We start from the raw sequence: 24820 nt of genomic DNA, 5'->3' as shown, positions 1-24820 counted from the left end.
TTCAAGTTTAAATGAGAAAAGAGGTAGAATTATATGATAAACTAAGGACAGTTGGTTGGCAAATAGGTTTTGAAAATCTGTAGGGTTGAAAGTGAAAGACTTATCACTTTCCACAGGTCCCCCTGTATTTTCAATCACCTCCATTTGTTGTGAAGGACAAAGGAAACATACAGTGTGGAATCAAAAAGCACCCCTCAACTTACAATCTTTCATTTACTGATTATTTGAAGTTACAATGGCATTGAAAAAAAGTGACTTACAACCAAACTTCACACTTATAACCATTGCAGCATCCCTTTAATCATGTGATAAAAATTTGGGAACTTGGCAACCAGCATGTATTTACAACTGTTGCAGGATCCTGGGTTCAAGTGATCCCTATTTGTATCCTTCCCAGATGACTTCCAACAAGTCAATGGAAGAAGCCAGATTCACTTGAGGACCACGTAATTCATTTAGCAACTTTACTGATTTGCTTAACCATGGCAAAAAAAAAAGTTGTAAAATTGGATGTGGCTCAGTTAACAATCACCTGGCTTAACAACAGAAATTCTGGTCACAATTGTGGTGATAAGTCAAAGACTATATTTATTAAACATTAAATGTGCTGATGGAAGTTGCTCCAAAGAATAGTGAGAGAATTCCACAAAGCGATTCACTCATATACATCTCATGAAGGAGGTGGAAACTAATTGAAAAGCAATACATGGTGTAAACATACATATTCATAGGTTATGATTTTTAGATTTATAGGTAATAGAGCGTAGGTTATTTCCTGCAGCTTGTTTATTCTCAGAAACCTAGAGGGAGCAATGAAGCAATAAATAAGGGCAGAGAGGAACAAGACAATAAAGGGGGGGTGGTAGAAATCACCCCCTATAAATCAAGAGGAAGGGCCAGTTTCAGAATGCTGAATGTCAAAAGGAAAACATCTCCCACTACAAACCTTTGAGATGGTTCTAGTAAGATAACAGACTGTGGCCTTTTATCTCTATATATCAACTTGATTTAATTGGCCCAATTCATCTAAGAGCTGATTTTTCCCCACAACAATAGTATGGGTGTTAGCTGCATGGTCTCAACTTTAGTGCAATGCAACTACAGCTGTTTCTATCAGGGAGTGAAATAATAGATGGGCTTCTAACTGAGAGGAGGAGATAAAAGCAAGGTAATCGGCTTTAAAAAAAATAACATGCTAATCTTGGTATCACTTTCATTTATGGTTGATGACTTCATCTTCCTTTATTCAATGACAGAGGACATGAAGAAAGAAGAGTTCAGTTTACTGGATGTGATCTGCAAATCAAAACTATTTTTATCCTCAGTGTCTTCTTGGGTGTATACCATCCTTACAATATCCACTGCAGTAATTGTACAAAAACATGTAAAGATTTATCCAACGATAAATATTGTTCAGAGGTTGCTATAAAAAACATTCAGCATACATTTTGGTTCACAGAAATGTTTTGCTCACAAAAATAAGCTCCTAAACATGACATACAGGGTTTTACACAGTTTCTCTAACTATTGTCTGTTGCATGATAGATTGATATCTACAAACAGGAATCACTGTGATTTCCAACACGTTGCTAAAGACTTGGCTGTTAACAATAGGGACAATACATGTCTTTCCCCTCCTAAAGAAATTTGATTTTTGAGAATGGGGGAATAGATTTTTGGGTCCTATGTGTTGAGATACCACTTCCTCCATGGTGAGCATATTGATCAGATTTATATGACCACTGATCTCACATGCATGTCAAATAGTAACTAAGAAATTCACAGTAAGTTTCCCTTTAGGCTGCCACGGTGGTATAAAGGAGCACCATTTTAATGCCTAAAAGTTCAACTTTTAAAAATTGCAATAAGAAGCATGACTGAGAAACAGTCCTGTGCATTGAAAAGGGAAATAGAAACTGGTATAGCAATAACTTTCACTTCTCCAATGAATTCTGCAATATTTGTGAAAAATGAAAAATAGAAACAAATGACTAGAAAACACTGATAATTGTTTTTTTTAATAAACTTTAAATTTATTGGAATGAGGTTTGCATGAAAGCTCCAACAAGGCACCCTGGCTCCCAACACCATTTTGAATTTTTTGTGTGTGCAACCTGTGAGTAGCTATAGTCTCTCCTATAAACTTGCATCATTTTTTTTCACAGGCTATACAGTTTTGTAACTGTAGTCTTCACTCCCTCAGCTTCTTTGCTTATGGAAACAATGACCTTTTCCACCTGTGGCTTGTTACTAGCTCAGCCAAAAAGATTACATGAATCAACACGCTATAGTGGACAATAGAAGTCACTCTGTATATTAGTATCGAAGAAAGGAGACTTCCCAAGTGTGCAAACTATTGCACAATATCATAAATAATAAAAGCTACTAAAATAATTCTTAGGCTCATTCAATACAAATTAGAGCTCTACATGGAAAGAAGATGCCAGATGTTCAGGTTGGCTTTAGAAAAAGCCTTGGAACACAATACATTATTGCCAATGCATACTGGATAATTGAGAAAGGCAAAAAGAAGTCAATATGTGCTTCATTGACTCTAGAAAGGCCTTTGAATGTGTAAACCATGTCAAGTTGTAAAATGTCCTTAGGAAAATGGGAATCTCAGCACTTCATTGTCCACATATTAAATTTTTAACAAATTAGGATGTCATACTCAAGATAAAACATTGTGAAACAGATTGTTTCCAATGCAGCAAATTGACATAATGCTTTTTATTCAACCTATAAGCTGATTATATATCTATTATCTATAGGGGTAAGCAGTGAAGGCCTTGGAAAAAAAAATGCTTAGTTGCCATGTCTACATCTCAACCGTACAAGTCTTGAGTTTGCATGTGACACTCTATGGATATGAAGGTTGGACTTTAAAGAAGCAAGATAGAACATTTACGCTTTTGAACTCTGATGCTAAAAAAGACTTCTAAGAATACCATGGATGGCTAGTTAAGAAAATAAATAAATAGGTCATAGTACATGTTAGGAATTGATAGTCACCTAACAGTTGGGTTGGAAATATATAAACGAGGACAGACATTCAATACTGTTTCTTTAAGGGAATGCTAAAATTGTAATTGGGTGTGGTTCAGCAAACGGCCATAAGATGGAGCCAGAAACCTGGGTTGTTCTGTTCTGTTGTTGCTAGATGTTCTGATGTTCCCTGTTTTTGGTTCCTGCATTTTTCCTATTGACTGTTGCTGCTCGTCGTTCTTCTTGGATTGCTGTGAGTCTGTTTACTGAACTGTTTATGATACTGGATTTTATTATTTGGATTATCCCTGGACTGAAAACTGACTGCTATAACCGTGTATGACTTGGACTGCTTATTGGACTTTGCTTAACTGTTTATTGGAAGTAAAAACCTACATTTTACTATTCAGTGTATCTGTGTGCTGGTCGTGTGTTATTCAATATCACTCTCACTATGTCTCTCTGTGTGCACTCATTCTCCTAACGGGGAATTACCTCAACAGTACAAATTAATCCAGGATTCTCACTCAATGTACAAATGATCAGAGTCAAATGATAGTATTTTGGACAGATTTTTGCCAAGAATCAGCTCCCTTGAAAAGTTCGTGATGCTGGGAAAAAACCACAAAGAAAGTGAAAAGGACAAGTAACAGCAACCTGAATGGACTTATAAACAGCAATGAATGCACCATTAGGAGACATAAAAGGCCAGTTTGAAGACAGATCTTCTTGTACAAAGCCTGTCTACATGGATACCAAGGGTCAACACTTACTTAATGATAGTTAATCAATGTATGATGGTTCTTGACAACTGAGAAGCCAAATAAATAAGCAGGACACATCAGAATGCCACAAGTGGATGATAGCAACTATACAAAAAATGGAATGGCAAGTAGAAAAATGGTTCAAATATATCTGTTGAGGTAATTCCCCGTTAGGAGAATGAGCGCATACAGGGAGACGTATAGAGAGCAGTGTTGGAATAATACACACACAGTACACAGATACACTGTACAGTAAATGTAGGTTTTTACTTCCAGAAACGTTAAGCAAAGTCCAAAATAGGCAGTCCAAAAGTCATTCACAGATAAATCAGTCAGTTTTTCAATCCAGGGATAATCCAAATATCAAAGTCCAGTGTCAAAAAACAGTTCAGTATCAGACTTACATTAAATCCAGTAATATCAGTCAATTAGAAGAAATGGAGCAACGGCAATACTTTCCAACAGAAGGAAACAGAGACTTACACTCTCTTCCGAGACTCAGACTAAACAACCCAGGTTTCTGGCTCCATCTTATGGCTGTTTGAGAAACCACACCCAATTGCATGCTCTTGCATTCCCTTAAAGATATAGTACTAAAATGTTTGTCCTGGTTTATATATTTCTAACCCAAATACCTGTTAGGTGACTCATATTCCTAACAATATCAGATACATAAATAGAGGTATACATGTTCAAGTAATCTGGCTTAATAGAAACTCTGTAAAAGAAAGGCATCTAACATTTCAGTTTTTACTGAAATGAATATTACAGATTACAGTATATAGCTGGAAACAATTTGCCATAGACAGTGCAATTCTGAAGAATAGTGTTCTATTAATATCATTAATTTCAGAAATGTTAAAAGCACCCATATGATAAGCTACAGTCATAGAAGTATTTAATCCACTCTGATTTCACAAGTTTTTCCAATATCCCTGAAATGATTTTCAACTCTTTGTCTGAATCTTTATTTGTTGAGTTGAAGTTCCTCATTTTTCCTGTTAAAAAAATTCCATCATAGAGTAGCTGCAGACTCTGCTAAGACTCTATTATGCCATTCCATGGACTCAAAGCTTCATCCTTCAGTCTGAGATTCTCCTATTGGACAGATCCAGTCTTCAGTGAGTTCACTTCCTTCACTGGATGATCCCAGTTGTAGTCAGTATGCTGCTGTTGTCACCCAGCATGTCTTCAGTGGCAATGTGCAATTCTGCAAGACTTTTTTCTGCAACAAAAAATGTACATTATGCTATGAATCTGATACACTGTTGTTTCCATAACTCAAATCTTGCTTGTTTTAGACAATCTAAGGATTAAAAGCCAAGAGAACACATAAATAATATATAAAAATAGAATTCATTTGTATTGTGTTTATAAGAGATCTATTATGTCCAAGCCACGTGCACAAAAGTTAAAATCAGATGAGTTAAAAAACATTAAAGTCAACTGATAATATCCGACATTAGACTGATTCAAGCTTTGTTGCTTTTGGAACTGAATTATCTTAAGTGTAGGTAAGATATTCCTCAAAAACTAAGTTTCCTGCTGGGATCATCAATTTATCTTTCCCCAGCAATAGAAGATGTTTGCATTGAGGAGAAAATGACAAGGAGGTTTTCCCCTTTAATCTCAAGAAGAAGAACAGCACAAGAAAAAAAAAATCAAAGATCAGTATAGAGCAGGGGTGTCCAACCTTGGCAACTTTAAGATTAGGACTTCAACTCCCAGGAATTCTGGGAGTTGAAGTCCACAAGTCTTAAAGTTGCCAAGGTTGGACACCCCTGGTATAGAGCTTAGCTCATTATAAGAAAATACTTCTGTTCTCCCTTTACCTTAAGAACTGCAGAAGCAAGGATTAAAATAATGTTGGATTCTGCCATAGCAAGTCATTTAAGAGGCTATAGGTTGGCTCCTTGCTGATTGTCCAGCAAGAAACCAGTATGTCTAGGCTGGCCCCAACCAAAAGTCTGTTTTAATTTACAACTTCTGACTGCATTTTGCTTCCCTCGTGATTATTTTTGTTCTGTTTCATTGTTCAGGCTGAGGGTTAGACTACACCTCGCAGTATGCACCTTCTTCCAGGAGTATCTTCAGCTTAACAACTACCCTGTTTAACAATCATTCAAAGTTAGGACAATGCTGAGAAAGTAACTTTCAACCAATCCTAGTCAGCACAAATGCTATTTGCACACTTTCCCAGCCAGATTCTAACAGGCTGAATCAACGGAGAAGCTGCAGGTAAGTTGCGAACACCTGATGTTTTGCTCAACAACTACAAGGCTTAATGACAGAATTGTTGGTCCCAATTGTAGTTGTTAAACAAGGACTATCTATACTGACTTTTCAATTGATAAGAGTACAGTTTGGGCAATATTTTTTTTCCCTGAAGATTAGAATGTCAGATTTATACGACAAAGGATCATAATCTTGAATACTCAATATCTAAAGAAAACAAGATCTTTGCCTACCTGCATCATTTAGGGTGGAAAAATTACGGAAACCCTTCAAGTCAGCAGCCAGGAAGATTTCAAGCACGTGAGTCTGTGGGCAGGAAGGACAATAGAAAATTAATCAGACTTCCAGTTTGTCGGCTTCGCGAGCGGCAGGGATTCGCGATACTGGCGCGATCCCTGCTGTGCTAGCCGCTTTTGGTGCTCCGATCCGGACGGGTTTGGAGCTAAGGCTGACGGCAGGGGCGGCTGAAGACAGGGAGGATCCGGAGAGGGGTTTGGGGGTGTTGCAGACCCCTCCCCGGCCGGCAGAACCCCCTTCTCCCAAGACTTGTGCAGCGGCGGTCCGTAATGGCCACCACAAAGAAGCCGGCAGCTGGGCAAGAATGCACAGGAGGAAGAGGAGAAAGCCTTTGAAAGTGAAAGTTTTTCTTGGTTGACCCAGGACTCTAAGACATATTTAACATAATTCCTGGAAATTATGGTTTTTGAATGATACTTTCCAGAAGAGAAAGTAAGCGGCAATTTTGAGGTGCTGAAAGGAAAGTTTACTCTCCTTCCCTACAGAATCAACAAGTGGATACTGAGAAACCTGTCTTTTTCAGGTAAAAACTGGCTTTATGTGATAAGTGGGAAGGGAGAGGCCAAAAATATATTTATATGTTAAGATTTTGTTGGAGGAGATGCCTTAAGGATTTGAAGACTGAAATGTATTGCAATAAGGCTTTAAGATACAGATTTGGACTTTCTTTTTTGATTGATACTACCCCAGGAAGAGAAAGTGAGAATTTTGTCTTGGCTTGGATTGATTGATGACTTTGGGATTGTTCTATTTTTTGAAATATCTTGGTTGTTGCAAGAAGAAAGAGGGGGGAAAAAGAAAAGATTTATAATGGCTTTTTCTGTTGAGGAACTGAGAAAAGAATATGAGCAAACAAAAAAAAGATGGCAAAGATGGTGTGAAAGAAGCCTTCCTTTTTTTAGAAATGGCGCTTGCTACCTATCAACAAAACAGTACAACAGATGGAGGCAGAAGAAGAAAGAAGAAGAAGAAGAAGAAGAAGAAGAAGAAGAAGAAGAAGAAGAAGAAGAAGAAGAAGAAGAAGAAGAAGAAGAAGAAGAAGAAGAAGAAGAAGAAGAAGAAGAAGAAGAAGCCATCTTTAATGAATTTCAAAATTTAACTAAGAAAGAAGGAAGAAAGAAAGGAAGGAAAATGAAGGACTTAAGATTTAAAAACACTCAAGAAAGAGAAAAATAAGGTGCAAAATCAATATAATGATAGTAAACAAAAGAAAAAGGAACACAACAGAGAAGGGAAGCCAGTAAGGCAGAGGCTAGGAGAAGGGGGTAGAAAGGTCTGGTGGGAGAAGAAAGAAAGGGAAAAGGTGGAGAAAAGCCACAAAGTTTTGAAATCAGATGGGAAAAGAGGAATCTTTTAGGGACAAAGGGTAAAGTATAATTTCTTTAAAAAAGATTTTGCAAGGTACATAAGATGGTATTGTAGCATTTGTATTAGAAATAGAAAATTAGAATGGTTTAAGAGTTAATAAGAGATTAAAATGTTGAAATGTTTAGTAATGATTGATTTTAAAATTTAATAAAATATTAAAGGGAATGTTTAGAATATTGAGTTTTAATTAAAGAGTTTAATATGACTATGGTATTGATGTTATTATAAAATTATTATTGTAGCATTTGTCTTTGGAAAAGGCAATGGGAATGTTATAAGATTCAATATTTAGATCTATTATTTAACTATGTATTTAATCATTTTGGATTTATTATTTTTCTTTATTAAAAAAAAAATAGTAGATAGAATGTACCATGCAGAATCAGATTGGGTATTAGGTGTTATTTTAAATGTTAATCTAATTAATTTAGGGAAAGATAGAAAGGCATCATACTCTGATTAGTGATTTCAGGAGAAATTCTTTTTTTTATTATAAGGAATGAGACAAAGGGATAATAAAGAATGGACAAAAGATACAAATATAATGACTCAAATTAAGATGGATTAAATAAGACAGAATTAAGAGTGAAATGTGTGGAGAAGCTAATATAGAAGACATAGAATGGTAAATAAAATAGGTAATGACATGTAAGATGAGCATGAATATAATTGAAGTCCATGTAGAGAGAGGTACCTGGGGCCAAGTTACTTTCCTAAAAGATTTTTATATGTTTGTGTGTTGTGTGTTTATGTTTCTGGGAGAATTAATAAAACCTTGCAGAAATATAGAATGAGAATAATGGTAACCAAGTCAGAAAGAAATAGATGAAATAATAATAGTGAAATTGAATAAGAGTAAAGAGAAGTAAAGAGAAACTGGATAAGAGGTATTTGTATGCTCATATGGAAATGGTTTAAAATAGAATTATATTGTATAAAATAAGGTTTTATTTGACTTATAAAATTTATAATGGAAAAAGGTTCAAGTATGTAATGGTTAATGATGATTTGTTTGTCTTTAAAATTAATAAAATTTGTTTAAAAAAAATAAAATAGAAAATTAATCAGTTATTTTTTTTCATAAGAGCTTTTCAAAGAGGGAGGGAGGAAGCGTGGGTTCAAGGGCAGAACAGATCCCTTACTTATCTAAATGTTTAAGTTGCACTCCTTGTTTCTCTGGCTAAAAGATAGGATTAGACAAATTTCTGGGTCAAAGGAAAGAATACAGTGCTAGGTAACTCAACGGGCTGACACAGTGTAAGACAGCCCATATAACTTGAACGTGCAGACTATATTCTAGAGAAACACTGAGAATTTTGTATTTCAGAAACTTTGCATTGTTGGTCTGTTTATGAATATATGTGGCTAGTCCATATCAGAGTATACAGGAAACAACACTAGAACTATTCCCACCATCCGGCTGTGTAGATACATTAGGGTTGCACATGTCAATATTCCTAGCCAGCAGGTAAAAGCTAAAGGGGATGCTGATTGAGAGCATTTCTTCAAGAGCCATGTTTGTTATACAGGCAGTCCTTGACTTACAACAGTTCATTTAGTGACTGTTTGAAGTTACAACAGCACTGAAAAAGGGAGTTATGACCATTTTTCACACTTATGACCATTACAGCATCTCCGTGCTCACATGATCAAACTTCAGATGCTTGGCAACTGACTGGTATTTATGACAGTTGCAGTGTCCTGGGGTCATGTGATCATCTTTTGTAACCTTTTGACAAGCAAAAGAGCTTATTCCTCTCTCTGGAATATCATTCCTCCAGAGATTAGAATGGCCCCCACTCTAGCTCTCTTCCGAAAGGCACTGAAGACCTGGTTTTGCCAGCGGGCCTGGGGAACCCAGGGCAGGATGGAGCCCATCAAATGGCTACTGTCATCTGCTGTCGTCGGGGCGGGGGGATGGGAGTTGGGGGGTGATTTATTTTAAAATTTTTTCCAGATTTTGTTCTATTGTACTTTACTAATTTATTTGATTCTTTTTGTTAAGTTTTTATTGTTTTTTATTTTTATTTTTTATTTTAAATATGGTTTTACATTGTGTAAGCCGCCTCGAGTGTCACCATGGGCGAATAGGTGGCAATATAAATTAAATAAACAAACAAATAAATAAAGACTAGGGGGAAGCTAGACTCACTTAACAACCATGTTAATAACTTGATAACTACAACGATTCACTGAACTGTGGCAAGAAAGATTGTAAAATGGGGCAAAACTCACTTAGCAGATACCTTGTTTAACAACAGAAATCTGAGGCCCAATTGTGGTTGTAAGTCAAGGACTACTGTATTCATGCTCCTTATTCTCAAGGGTTAAAACCTTCTACATGAAAAGTATATACTCTGTCACTAAACAATATTTTCTTTTTACAAAAATAAAATTGTTAGGCCTCTAAGACTCATTAAGATTAAATTACCCAGCCACAATTTACATATGCTCCCACCCCGCAACTCCCGGACAAACTTCCACCTTCAAGCCAATGAAGACCAAGCAAAGTTCCCGGAGCTGAAATTCCTGCAGAAGTTCCGACAGACCCAATACCACAGTATAGTCAATGCTGCTGATGTGGCTGCAGTCCAGGATGACATTGCATTGATGAGACTCTGAAGGAAGACAATATTATGTGGCTGAATGAAGGCCTTATGCAGCCCAACTCCTAGCTGCATTAACAGATCGATATTTTGGTCCAGATTTGAAAAAATAAAACAATGGATGAACATTTTATAAATCTTTTAGGTTCATAACTTTGGGAAGTTTTGTAATTTTTAATGTAAATTAAAGAACCTTTTCAAAATTCAAATCATCCTGCTTTGATTATTTAACATAAAATTAGCTGTCTTTAGCAGTTTTCCCAATATAAGCTTGATCTGCCATAGAAGGAAGTTGTAACAATTAAGATTGGAAATTAAAAGACAAAAAATACATTCAGAGGCTCAGACAATATAGTTTATTAAACTAATGTCAATAAATATATAGAAATGTAAGATGACCAATATGGACTAAATTATAAAAATCACATAGGCTCAGCTTTGCCTCCACAATGTGTTAGATTCCAACTCTCAGGATTCATACCACCAATTCATGCTGATTAGCAAGCCAGAAAGTTGAAATTCGATTCTTGAAACCATGCATGAAACTGGGAATTTACAATTTGAATTTGTATAGAGACACAAATTCAACTCCCTCCACAGCCATCACTGATACAGAGCAGACCACACATTTTAGCCTAATCTACTCACATTGCAGTTCCAAGAAAAAAGAAATGGAAAGAAGAAAAGACTAAGAACCCTGTATATTATTGTAGAAACATCAGTCTTTGTGCTTTGTGTGGGTTGTGTTGTGTTTTTGAGAACTTTGAGTGAACCAGGTGCCAAGGGACGAAAGCAATTAGCTATTGAAACTCAAGAGCTAATCACAATAACCTTCATACACAAACAGGACACTGTACACAGTTTACAAACCAAGATGATCTTCTGTAAATCACCATGAGGTCCTGATCTATCGTCATCAAAATTCGGTGTGTTTCCGGAAAAAATAATAAAACAAAATTGCAAAAGAAAGAGTGGGCTGGTCCCTAAATAGAAAAAGAGGGAGAAGAAAACTCAAATTCATTCTGAGTTTTCTCTTTTGGTAGTCAGTTGATAGTTGGGGGAGCTATAGCAGTTCCTGAATCAGGCTGCCATCACGTATATTATGGCCTTCCTCTCCTTTCCTGGCACTTTGGAATTACAATACACCTTAACTGCAGCATACTTGGTTGAACTGACTGGCTACAACCTGTGGGAGATCCAAGGCTTTTGAGAGTACAGTTTGGGGAGAAGACAAGTCTGTTTCATAGAAGGCACAAGATGGGGGACAGGACATCCCCCCACAGCATTCCTCGCAGGCTACATATCCTACTTTTTCTAGCACTTGGAGATTTAGGAAGACCATTGAAAGAGACAGGAATAAGCTGCTGCAACCTTCTTTCTCAGGCTTCTTCCATCTCTAGGTAAATGTGAGGCAGATGAGCCTTCTCACATTGCCCGGCACCACCACCACAAACACATCACTCTGTCCTTCAAAGAAGTCAGAAAACAAGAACACAAGAAACAGATCAGTCAAAGAGCTGGCAAGCTATACTAGCAAGAGAATCTGGCCAAGTTATGGGCTTATCTCACCAACATGGTTCATTTTGTTAAGACTAAAATCTTTATTCTACTTTGTATGTTTGCTTGAATACCTATTCTGAATTTCCATCTGTTCAGCACAAGAATTGTTAACTGGAAACCCTTCTCATTTGGTCCTAATATATATGTATCGTGGACATTTCCTCAAAAGGCATACCGAAATACTGAAACATTCTTGAAACCTTATTTATTCTCTGTTGAAAGACATGGACGTAACTGCATGGAGCAATTATGTTTCCAGAGGCACCCAAGAGGAGGAATATTAACTCTTTTAGATGAGATATACTGAAGTCTCATTTCAGGAATTTACACAATTTACCTGATAGAGCTTGCTTGTGTACAGTATCCCGGAGGAAATCAATTGCAGGGAATTGAAGGCCATTCTCAGGCTTTATGACTATTGCCGTGTCCCTCACAACCTGGAGAAAAAGGTGGAAGAAAGTATTGTGGGAAGGAATCCAAGGAGACCTATGTAATTTGAGTCATCACAATGCTTCTTGATGTACTTATGAAACCATTTATTGTCTCAGTTGTTAAACAGTATCTCTTAGTTATACAACATCTCAGTCGAATTGAAAATTGGAAGGAATAAAGAGATACAAATGTCCTATGTTATATATAAATGCTGATATCATTATCTAGCACTGCCTAAGTCAATCGTGACCTGTTTCTCCCTAAGTACATCCCAATCAATCACAGCAGACGGAAGCAAAACAAAATATATTCTACGATCAGCTACGTATGGCTACCATGTATTGTTTTCTGACTCAAGGAAATAGTCTTCTCCAAACTCTGCCTGACTCAGTGTATTAAAAACTGACCTTTATCTGAGGCCTGGCGAGGGGGTAGAGCAGGAGGATTCCAGAAACCATCACCCCTGCTATGATGCCATATTGCATTTCCCAAAAACAAACAAAGAATGTAACACAAAGAGGCACCAGGTCTAGCCCTGTGAAGAAAGACCAGAGAATTCAATCAAGTCCATCTCATCAGCAAAAGTGATCATTTTTAAGAAACTGTGTGCTGTCGCTTGCACCAGGACAAACAAGAAGTTTACAATTCAAACCAGTTCTAGGTAAAGGTTCCCTTTGCATATACGTGCTAGTTGTTTCCAGCTCTAGGGAGCGGTGCTCATCTCCATTACAAAGCTGAAGAGCCAGCGCTGTCCGAAGACGTCTCCATGGTCATGCGGCTGGCATGACTAAATGCCGAAGGCGCAAGGAACGCTGTTACCTTCCCACCAAAGTGTTTCCTATTTTTCTACATGCGTTCGAACTGCTAGGTTGACAGAAGCTGGGACAAGTCATGGGAGCTCACTCCGCTATGCGGCGCTAGGGATTCGAACTACCAACCTTTCTGATCGACAAGCTCAGTGTCTTAGCCAGTCCCTTTAAACCAGTTCTAGATCTAACTTAAATACTGTAGGTCACTGGCTATAATACAAAGCTGTAAGGTCTTATGGCCCATCAGATCCTTTACCCCCATCCAATATGTGTTCTTAGAAAGACTGGGCTCAGAGGGTTTCCAAGATGCGGTTCCAATAGCCTCAGCCTGCATCCTAAATGTTTAAGAGTCTATCTAACAATGAAAATCATCTTGACTTTGCCAGAGTCCTAAGTCCTTCTTTCTTAACAAAGAAATAGTGGATTAATCCAATTTCAGAAAGTCAATACCAAGACAGCACTAAGAAGAGCTACAGAGAAGAAGGAACTTTCCATTCTGCTTCTCCCACTACTTTTCCCAAATCGCCCATATCCTCCAGGTTTGAATTCTAACCATCTTCAGTGTCTATAGGGAAGTATTAAACGTTTTCTAACTGACCATCTTTAGGAAGGACAAGAGATCCATGCTCATACTTTTAACCTGCCACAATGTGCGGAAGATCCTGGCATCGAACATTGGAGCCACAGCACAGATGATGACTGCTGCCAGTGCTGCCTTGGGAATGTAGTAAAACAGGGACGTAAGGTAGGCTAGAGATAAGAGTACCAAGGCCCCTGTAAAAAAAAAAGAGAGACATCTGTATTATGAGACAAAATGCTAGTTTACAATAAGCTCCAACTAAGTTGGGTGGCAGAGCAGGGTTGGATGCGTTACTATGCCAGAGGTCTTCCATGAACTGAAGTGATAAAACAACTAAGAATCAGAAGTGAATTTGGGAGAGACATCCAGAAACTGGTGAAAAACCATAGTATTCTAGAGGGACTTTGGAAATGATCATCAGTGCCACATTAACAATCTTGATTTATTTAATTTAGTTTGCCTGCTGTTGCTGATTTGGGTGAATGAGTTGGGTTACTTTGGGGCTTATGCAGGTGTTTGAATTCTGACTGTGTGCTTTCTATTCTGCTGGGAATCTTGAAACATTTGGTGGCATATAAATTTAATCAGTGAATTCCCAATGCTTGAAGCTTATTAGGAGAGTTAACATTATGTTCCATAAACTAAAATAGCTACATGTGTTCATGGGCTCACCAATGCAATACTCTATCTACTAAGTCCCAACAACAGTGTGAACATGTTAGGAATGTCCAGCATAAATGAGTAACTATCACTGCAATTACTTGTACTTCAATTTCTTCTTGTGTCATATTATTATCCACTCATTTGCAACCGTGTGTGAGAGATAAAAACAGGATCGCCAACATGATCGCCAACATCCAATGACAGCTATGGCACAAGAAGTAGTAGTAGTGAGTGCATGTGTGTGTGTCCTTTTTCCTCCAGGCATCATGAAGCAGACTATGAACCAGGAAAATTTTGCCATAATGAATATACAGATGAAACTTGAAAAATTAGAATATCGTGCAAAAGTTCATTTATTTCAGTAATGCAAGTTAAAAGGTGAACCTAATATATGAGATAGACTCATTACATGCAAAGCAAGATAGTTCAAGCCGTGATTTGTCATAATTGAAATGATTATGGCTTACAGCTCATGAAAACCCCAAATCCACAATCTCAGAAAATTAGAATATTGTGAACAGGTTCAATATTCTAGGCTCAAAGGGTCCCACTCTCATCAGCTAATTAATCCATAACACCTGCAAAGGGTTCCTGAGCCTTTAAATGGTCTCTCAGTCTGGTTCAATAGGAATCACAATCATGGGAAAGACTGCTGACCTGACAGTTGTGCAGAAAACCATCATTGACACCCTCCATAAGGAGGGAAAGCCTCAAAAGGTAATTGCAAATGAAGTTGGATGTTCCCAAAGTGCTGTATCAAAGCACATTAATATAAAGTTATGTGGAAGGGAAAAGTGTGGAAGAAAAAGGTGCACAAGCAGCAGGGATGACTGCAGCCTGGAGAGGATTGTCAGGAAAAGGCTGTTCAAAAGTGTTGGGGACTTTCACAAGGAGTGGACTGAGGTTGGAGTCAGTGCATCAAGAGCCACTACACACAGACAGATCCTGGACATGGGCTTCAAATGTCGTATTCCTCTTGTCAAGCCACCCCTGAACAACAAACAACATCAGAAGCGTCTTACCTGGGCTAAAGAAAAACAGAACTGGTCTGTTGCTGTGATCCAAAGTCCTCTTTTCTGATGAGAGCAACTTTTGCATCTCATTTGGAAAATTAGAATATCATGTAAAAGTTCATTTATGATGAACTTTAAGATGTTTCCTTGTTGTGTTTCAAGGATCTCTGTTTGTACATAACATTTGATGTCCCAAAGGTGCTTTTTCAAGAGGCAACTGGACTTTCTGGGTTTTTCTTTGAAGACATTTCGCTTCTCATCCAAGAAGCTTCTTCAGCTCTGAAGAAGCTTGTTGGATGAGAAGTGAAACATCTTCAAAGAAAAACCCAGAAAGTCCAGTTGCCTCTTGAAAAAGCACCATTGGGACAACCATGACCTGGATGATGGAGAATCTCCATAGACATAACATTTGATGCATTTTAGCTGCAGTATTTACATGTCTTCAGGGCCTCTTTGGGCAGGTTTAGTGAAAGAAGGAGAACTATACAAGTGACATTTGTCTTGGCACATTTGTCATTTATAACCTTCTGCTTCCAATTTATTCTCCTCCAACAATGGCATTATTCTTTTTCCTACCTGTGATTAGTCCTCCAGCAGGAGTACATACACCAGTCTGAGCATTCACTGCTGTCCTGCAGTGTGAACAAAGCCATTATAAGTGAAAGGATTAAGTTTATTTTAAGCCTAGAAATATCAGACGTGCATACATGCAACCTACTGCCCTTTCCACAAGGCTGGCTATGCTTCCCTTATTTTTCTCTTCAATTATCAGTTTGCAAGTTACGATTTAAGACTTGATCAAATGGCAGAGGCTAAAGAAAAAATCAAATTATTCAAAAATTAAAAACGAAGAGATTCTAATGAAGATGTGGCTTTCATTTTGCTGTGTCCACAACCACATTTCTCCTTCATATCAGCCCAAGAGTGTAAGATCACAGCCCCAGACTGTGAGTAGCTATGGGAAAAAATGTTTTCAATCCAAAGGGCACCTCCAAGACAAGATGTTTTTTTCTGGAGGAAATCATCCTTCCCCTTGTTCCTATAAAAAAAAAAAAAGATCAAGGACGCTTCCCAAATTGGCCTCAAGCATCACCTTTTTCTAACGTTATTAATTAACTCACAGCCATTTTTGAACATGAAAATGTATATCCAATTTCAGCTGGGTTCTTTGTATGGCTATGCCTATCTGAATAATAGGGAAAAATAACTTTATAATAAAATGCAACCTGTCTGAAGCTCTGCGTGCATTATCATGCAATGGACATGAACTACCTTCCCTCCATAAATATTATGAAAAACTTTTTTCATTAGGTTTAAAAGTTTTTAAGAGGTAATGAATCCATGACAAGCGATGCATGAAGAGTACTATTTCAAATTACCTAATTAAGCTATGTGAGTAGCCTGCATTTACCAAAAAAGAGAGAGAGATTAAGAGAGAGAAAAAGAAAGTGTTTTCCTCACCGGGCAAAACTACCTGTGACTGGATAGGATGAGACAAAGGATCCCAGGAGGTTGGTAAACCCTAGAGAGTATCCAGGAAGAAAGGCAGGAACAGAATCAGTGAGATTACAAGACTTGTTGTCTTCTCTCCTAGACTCTTAAGAGGCCTGAGGATCACTCTCCCCAAGTCCTCAGGATTTCCTACATTGAGCAACATGCCTTCTGACTCTGTGAACCCAAAATTCTAAAGCTGCAAGTGATGAGAATGAGATTTCTCCAATGAAGCCTGTTCCAAAGATACTTTCTGCTACCCACTAATTGGAATAACTGCACCTGACAATTGCAGTTCCCAGAATCACCCACCCCCAATTACTTCACTTGGCTTAGGTTCTCCTCAGTCAAAATGCAACCAAGCCCATTTATGTAAAATCTTTACCCATAGCTAGCAGCTCTTGGTTGGTATCAATCTGGTAGTTATTTTGGGAGGCTAATAAGAAAAGAAAAAAAAGAGGCATCATTACATACAGAATTGACCAAGACTAATTTATCACAGCATTTTCCACAGAAAAGAAGTTTGCAAGCTACTATAGGCAGGCATAAGTGAAGCTAATAGAAACACCGTAACACGGAGCTGACAATTCTAGAAAATGATACTTCCCTAAAGCAGTATAACTGATATACTGTAACTACCCATCATCCTAACCAAGCTAGTTATGGACTTCGAAATTTCAGGTAACAGATTTCTGTTTCTTTACCTAATCCTTCCACTGACAGAGGTGACTTTCTATCCCTTCAAAGCAGGTAGAGATAAGAAAATAGCTACCTCTTACGCTGAATTACTATTAGTCTAAGAAATTTTTCATATTTTAGTCCAAGGGTCATATTTTGTCTGTTTCCTTCTGATATTGCTGACATGTCCAAGCTATGTCATCTCAGACTATTCTAGCTGGGGTTGGAAGCTATCATTCCCCAACATAAGGAGAGCCACAGATCCGCCATTTCTGCTCTTAACTATAGTTTCAACACACACCTGTGATTTTGGTACATTTCATGCATTGTGCATATTAATTAATTAATTTAAATTATTTAAAACATTTCTATAGCCATCCATCTTACAACCAACTCTGAGTAGGTCCCAGTCAACAATATCCCATTTCCAGCTAATGTGATTTATTCAGTAATCCACTGTGAAACAGACTATAGCTTACTGTGATTTGTGATCAGAGGCCACTACTTCAAATAGAAATAAAAATTCATTTCAGGTGTCAGCTGTGCAGGGAAGTATATAGTCCTTCTTTCCTCCCCCCCCCCCCTCCCTCCACAAACAAGAAAATGATCTTACCAAATGCTTTGGCAATAGCAACCGTCTCCAGCAGTCCCATGAGAGGCACCACCGCTAAGCCAGGTCCAATGGCCTGCAGGGATGGAAGACGGGAGCTGTATTTCACTGCAATTTTGATCAAGAAGAGGGAACAATGTGATGGACGATTGGGTGCAGGGGTTGGATTTTGGGTTTTCTTTGGGTTAGGGAAACTCTCAGATTCGAGTTTTCCCCAGATGTGCCAATATGATATCTCTAATAAAAATGGATCTTTGGGAAGATGATATTCTCGGAGTCTTTTTCTTTGGAGGTTGTTACTTGGAACGCTGACAATTCTGTTACAATAAAAGTAATCCTGAACTACATAGCACTGGTTTTTTTAGTCTGATCTATCTAGAAGAGCTGACATAAACAGAGAGGCGGAAATTGAACCAATAAAAAAAGAAATACACACCTGCACCATTTCCTTAAAATCAATAGTCTGATTGGGTGTGATGATGGAGAATGGTGGTGGCTGGAACAGAGGGAGTCCCTGGGGAATGGATCCTGTGAGGCTGAAAGGCTGGGAGCCAGTCACTTGGAAAGAATAAGCCACAAGACCAGCAAAGAGAACCACAAGAGCATTACGGGCTGTAAGGAAGAGAGTCTTAAATAAAGTCAAATGATAGGCATGGATTCCATAATCATGACATAACCTTATAAAAATACTTCCAAGAAGAAGGAAATTGAACGTTTGCTTAGAGGACATGACAGACAAACCTGTAGCTGTTGTCCAAATTATATATCGACTGATTCTGACAGGCAAGGTTTCCATCGGATGGGTCCTGGGGATGCCTTTTTTCATTTGTTGAAGGACCATAAGCGCTATTAGGCAGCAGACCCCAAGGATGGCATCTCCAGCCCTGTAAATAATCATGATATTGCACAAACTCTGCACAGATAAAAGACCTCCATCCTATTTGCTTTTTAAGCATGGGCCCTTCTCCAATTTATGCATCGTTTTATTCAGCCAGCAAGATAATTTATTTTTTAAATATTAAAATAACACACGTTTCCCTGCTGGTGAATTAGATTTTTAATAAGGTAAAGGAAATACGAAGTATGAGATTTAAAAACTTGAAAAAACTAAGCCCAGATTTCATTCATTCATACAATATATCCTGTAAGCATATATAGTTTAACTGTTGTAAGAACAATAACATTAACTTCAAAGTAAACATAACCCACTCAAAAATGACCTAATTAAGCATAAAAGATCAGATGGGTATTTGTCAGGCCATTTTCCTATTTCTACAGTTTTAAGTTCATTTATTCTTTGCGTTCATTGAAAAAGTATTTGGCCCTAAGGTGTGATGAAAAAAATGGATATGCCCCAAACTTGTCAGCATTCCAGCTTTTAGCTCCATTCTAAGATTCCCCATGCAATATTTAAGCTTGCCCAATTTCAGGGTTTAGGAATGTTTAAAGATCTTGAAATGCAGCACTCTAAAAAAATGTTTACAATTCCCAGATTCTGATTCTGCATACGATTTTTGCACTAATTTCCCATTTTTGTAAACAGGAAGAGGAGGAATTAAAAAAAAAGAGATAAACACTTTTTTTTACCTTGTTTCACTAATTCTGCAGAAGGTATAATACACTTGTAGGATAAACTGCTTTGGAATGTGTTGCAGACCCAGGAGTGTCTATGGAAAATTAAACACACACAAGAAACAAGTTGGTAAAAACAGAAACACACACACACACACATTATGGAGGGTATACTATATGAATGAAATGAATCTAGAAGCCATTTGAAACAAGATAGTCTTTCATACTGTATTAGAGAATAATATATTTCATGAGACTTAGCTAGCTTCTGAAGAACACATTAGTACAACTTTCCACTTAATTGCAAACTATTTTAAGTTTTAGCATATATACTAAAGTTCTTGCAATTGCAAAGATGGTATTTTTATACATGTAAAATGTTTGATACCCTTTTGGCATTAAATATATATTGCATCGTCATAACAGCCAATCTGTAAATTTTAAAACATTATAACAGTTCTAATTTGTTCTTTTATTCCCTGTTTTTTGTTTTTGATATTCTTAAAATTGTATTAGGGTCTAGTAACTAACTTCCAAGACGAATCTAAAGGGATGGCCTAGATAGCTTCCACCAATATTTTATTAATGTAATAAGCCAGAAAATGTTTTTAGTGAACTAAAACAAAACCTTGTATACAAAAAGATCTGAGGCTTCTTTTTGCACACTCGCAAGCACAAAGAACTGTAACTGTGATTGCTATCGTCTCAGCCTCTTGCAAATAGCAGACTGTGGTCAACCACAGAGGAAATATTGATGTTATAAGAGACATAGAATTCAATGGTACACAATCCTCGGCAATGCTTACAGAAAATGGGTGTGGGTAAAAGGAAACTGTTGAGCTCTACAATTATATAAATTTAAGAATTTTGGGAAGCTCAAGAAATCAAGCTCTTTGCTTTTGAAACTAAGAAGTAGGAAATGAAAGCAGAGCAAAATTAAGGGCAATTTTCAATAGTTTTAAGGAAGTAACTGCAGAAATGTTGGAATGTAAAACCAGCCCCCCTTTTTCTCTCATGATTAAGATCTCCTATAAACTTCCCAACCACCAGAGGTCGGTGACTGTCAGGCCCCAAATCAAGAATGACACATGGCAATACTTCCAAGCTGATTTCTTTATTGTTTCACATCTATAGACAAAATATTGCTAGACTGAGCAAAATTCTACTCTGCTATATGCATCTACAATACACTCTGTGAACTATTAGGGCGGGGTTGTCTTCACCCTCTTTCTCTCACACATAATAGGATAGAGCAAGGGTCTTCAAACTTGGCAAGTTTAAGACTTGTGGACTTCAACTCCCAGAATTCCTGAGCTAACATGACTAGAGGAGGAATTCTGGGAGTTGAAGTCCACAAGTCTTAAAGCTGTCAAGTTTGAAGACCCCTGAAGGCTGGTCTGGCCTCTATCCTATTCCTACAAAAACCCCTTCACCTAAAATTGTAATGTAAAGGCCAAGGGTAGACAGAGACAGTTTACCTTAATTTGGTTGAAGCCAATGGTGACTGCAGCAGCTGAAGTAAACCCTTTAATAACAGGATATGAAATAAAGTCCAAAATGAAACCTGCCAGGAATGGGGAAAAATCATTTAGTCTTTTATTTCACCCAGGGAATTACACCAGCTGGATTTCTTATCCATTCCTCAGACACTTGCCCATCATGTCCTCTTCTCTTTCCTTTGTAGGACCTCTAGTCTTACTTTTCTAAAGCAGAAAACCACCTGGCAATTAACTAGATAAAGCTGGGGACTAGAGAGGGAGAGATTCTTTCCAGCTATTACTTAAAATAAGGACTCTTGCATGCATCAAGTCCTATTTTAGGAGGAAACCTGTCCATTTAGCTGTAAATTCAAAACTAGATTAGGAAGAACAAAATGATTTGATTGCATAATCTGTGGAGTCGTTCTTTTACTATGTTCATCTCACTGAAGCATTGCCATCCCAAAGTACTTTAAATAGAGTACACCTGGCATTTAACTGAAGCATACGTGAATCTCTCTTCATAATTACACATGGACATCCAGTTCAAAAAAATATAGGCAGACAGCATCAGAGTCTACCAGAAGGTGAAGAATAATTCATAAATCACCTTAATAAAAAGACTTTGAATGAGCCTATAATCCTGTACTCACTTATCTGGCAGATACCCCAATGAACTCAGTGAGATGTACTTTTTCACAGATATTTGGAAAAATGCCCTGCAATTTATAGAAAGTTTAGGATACCAAAACAGGGGAAATTCATTTCTACCTTTTTTTGTCAGATTTGATTCCCAATTATCTTCTTTGGCCAATAATAGCAACAGGGCAGTGGACTTAGAAGACCAATATAAAAAGCAACCAACTCTTACCAAGATGGAGAAGTCCCATAGCTAACTGGATGCAACCTGAAAGAAAGGCAAGGAGAACGGCCAAGGCGGGATCATGGAATGCGTAGGAAGAAACCAAGAGGGACATGATGGCCGTTGGACCAAGTGTTATATCTTTGGAGGTCCCCAAAAAGCAGTAGATGAAACAACCCATGAAGGAAGAATACAGACCATACTGCGAAGGAGAGGGGAAGGCAACGTCAGAGACTATTCACAGTACTTGAAGAACTGTAAGTCAATAAGACCACAAAGGTTATGAAAGGCCTACAAAATACAAATCGCATCCTATGGAAAATTTGGTGAAATATTTTTAAAAGGAATACAAATAGTTTTCATTTAGCAACTGCCTTATTTAGGAAACAGTCATAATTTAAAGGGTAATGAAAAATAACTTTATGACAAATCTACACATTTATTACTTTCACAGGTCTTTCACAGCAATCTTTTTCAAGCTGGCAGATGCATGTAGGACTTTGTCCATGAGAAAAAGTCATTATCTCAAAATGACTACCCATGGAATGTGGGCATCCACAAAATGGCTGCCACAATTGGCTTGGTCAGATACAAAATACTCATTTACCAGAAGGAAAACTATGGAAGTTGTTCCTTTTATAGCTCTTGACCCTAGAAATGTACTTCTATTGCTTACGTTTGTCTTTCTCTTCCTGAGTAAGCACTGCCTTTCCAGAGAAACAACTGTACATATGCAAGGGCACAAAGGCATTGTAGAAAATAAAGAAGTAGCGTACCAGCTTCTCAATTAATATTTTTAAATACAGGTAGTCCTTGACTTACAACAGTTCTTTTAGTGACCATTTGAAGTTACAATAGCACTGAAAAAAATGACTTATGACCATTTTTCACTTATGACCATTGCAGCATCCCCATGATCACGTGATCAAAATTCAGAGGCTAGGCAACTGACTCATATTTATGATGGTTACAGTATCCTAGGATCATGTGATCAACTTTTGTGACTTTCTGACAAGCAACATCAATGAGGAAGCCAGATTCATTTAACAACCATGTTACTAACTTAACAACTGCAGTGATTCACTTAAGAACTCTGGCAAAAAAGGTCGTAAAATGGGGCAAAACTCACTTAATAAATGTTTTGCTTAGCAACAGAAATGTTGGGCTCAGTTGTGGTCATAAACCTGTTTAGAGAGGGTTATAAAGCATTGTAAAGCAGTGTATAAGTCTAAGTGCTATTGTTATAGAGGATTACCTGTAATCCCTTTTTTTTAAATTATATGGGATAGCCAGGCAGATGCCAATGGGCAGCACATGGCCCACATCTAGAATAATACTTTGATTTTGTATAAAGCAACTTCACTTCCTGTTCCAGCCCACTTGCAATTTCTCACTTGGCTAGGATAGGTGAGAAAACAAAAGCATATGGATATAACATGTGTGGATTTCCTTTATCTCTCTGTAAGAGTGCCAAATAAGAACAGAAACACTATACACTTGTATGAATAAATGAGGACACTATCTAATTAGTTAGTTCCCAGGCTAATGCTTAAAACACAAAAGTTTGGCTGTTATAGCCACTCTTTCACAAACATCCATTCCTCCAGCCACCAGCCCTTGGTGGCATCCAGTAAAACTAGTCTAATCTTTCCTTCCCTCAAGCAAATATCAAATGGTGTTGTCAGACCAAGAGTTCTTTAAAAAAAAAAAAAGGAATTGAATTTGAACTCAGTTTCTATCCTTTTCCTCTTCACTCTCCAATTAGATGAGGCACTTCTTCTGCAATAAAGCCAGTTTGTCTGCTAATGGGAATACTGACTGCGGAGATGTACTTTGTAGTTGTACAAATACAGCTTAAGTGTAGTCACTGCTGCGTGTGTAACCTCACCTGCACGGGAAGACCAGCTACCACAGCATAAGCAAGAGCTTGTGGCACGACAGTCATCCCCACAGTCAGCCCAGCCATAAGATCCAGCTGTAGCCATTGCAGAGAATACTTGGGAAGCCAAGTTAGCACCGGCAATCTCTTTCCAGTTGCTCTGCAACATTGCTTCCAACACTCCCAGTTTCTTTCCGACATGGTTGGACACTTTGTGGTTCAGACCGATTCACTTGGGATCTACCATCTCAATCTCGACCAAAGCACTATCAGGCAAAGTCACAGGCAAACAGCTGTCATAGCAAATGGTTTTGCTAGAGCAGATGACAAACTGGCAGCAAAAATTCATAGGTATCCCTGGAAAAGGAATAGGACAGCAATTAGGCAACACTACTGATTCTCCATCTTGTATAGAAACAGAGGATCCTGCCTTACAATAATACTGTCCCTCCCTTAACAGGAAACAATAATGCCACATCCTCTTCTACAGGAGATGGACCTAAGCATATTTAAATATTTGCGACCCAATTGTTGATGCATTGTTGTTGTGTCCTCTTCGTAGAGCTGGCATGAGAACCTGGGCAAGGCTCGCTCAAATCGGGCAATCGGCTTAAAATTAGGAGATCAAAAGTAATTTAGGAGAGCTCCAAGTGGAGGAGCAAGGCTAGGCGGGGAAGAAGGAGTTAGTCATGAAGACAGAGAAAACTTACATTAGTAGGTCCTGGGACGCGATGAAAGATGATTGCGGAATATTACCAAGCACCATCTGATCAGCTCTCCAGAGATACCGAGCGACCCCTTCCGCAGGCCGTCTGCATGTCGATGTCTAATTCCTCAATTCAGGCTCATCGACAGGTAACCAACACCCAAATTAACCCCAGATTCCAAGCGGCCGAGTCCTGACAATTCTCGGCTCACGTGATCCGGGCTTTACGTAG

At 38.0% G+C, this 24820-nt stretch overlaps 1 protein-coding gene across 1 annotated transcript; it reads right to left on the bottom strand.

Moving 5' to 3' along the window:
* Nucleotides 1-4479: 4479 nt before the first annotated feature.
* On the bottom strand, nucleotides 4480-24818 carry SLC26A11 (solute carrier family 26 member 11). Its single transcript, XM_087955965.1, has 17 exons — nucleotides 24593-24818; nucleotides 23892-24239; nucleotides 22013-22205; nucleotides 21142-21227; nucleotides 19679-19758; nucleotides 18833-18975; nucleotides 18528-18703; nucleotides 18095-18167; nucleotides 17189-17239; nucleotides 16774-16834; nucleotides 15889-15944; nucleotides 13690-13830; nucleotides 12655-12782; nucleotides 12153-12252; nucleotides 10134-10267; nucleotides 6218-6290; nucleotides 4480-4974 (listed from the first exon to the last, which is right to left on the bottom strand). Exons 2-17 carry the CDS (start codon nucleotides 24081-24083, stop codon nucleotides 4886-4888), a joined length of 1776 nt encoding a protein of 591 aa, XP_087812091.1. The 5' UTR covers nucleotides 24084-24239; nucleotides 24593-24818; the 3' UTR covers nucleotides 4480-4885.
* Between the last annotated feature and the right edge of the window lie 2 nt (nucleotides 24819-24820).

The sequence above is a fragment of the Notechis scutatus genome, chromosome 2 (assembly GCF_049901735.1).
Source record: "Notechis scutatus isolate UNSWTSFEM ecotype Mainland chromosome 2, rNotScu1.2, whole genome shotgun sequence".
In the NCBI taxonomy this organism is placed as follows: domain Eukaryota; kingdom Metazoa; phylum Chordata; class Lepidosauria; order Squamata; family Elapidae; genus Notechis; species Notechis scutatus.
Note: the sequence above shows the minus strand (reverse complement) of the source record. Positions and strands in the feature narration are given on the sequence as shown.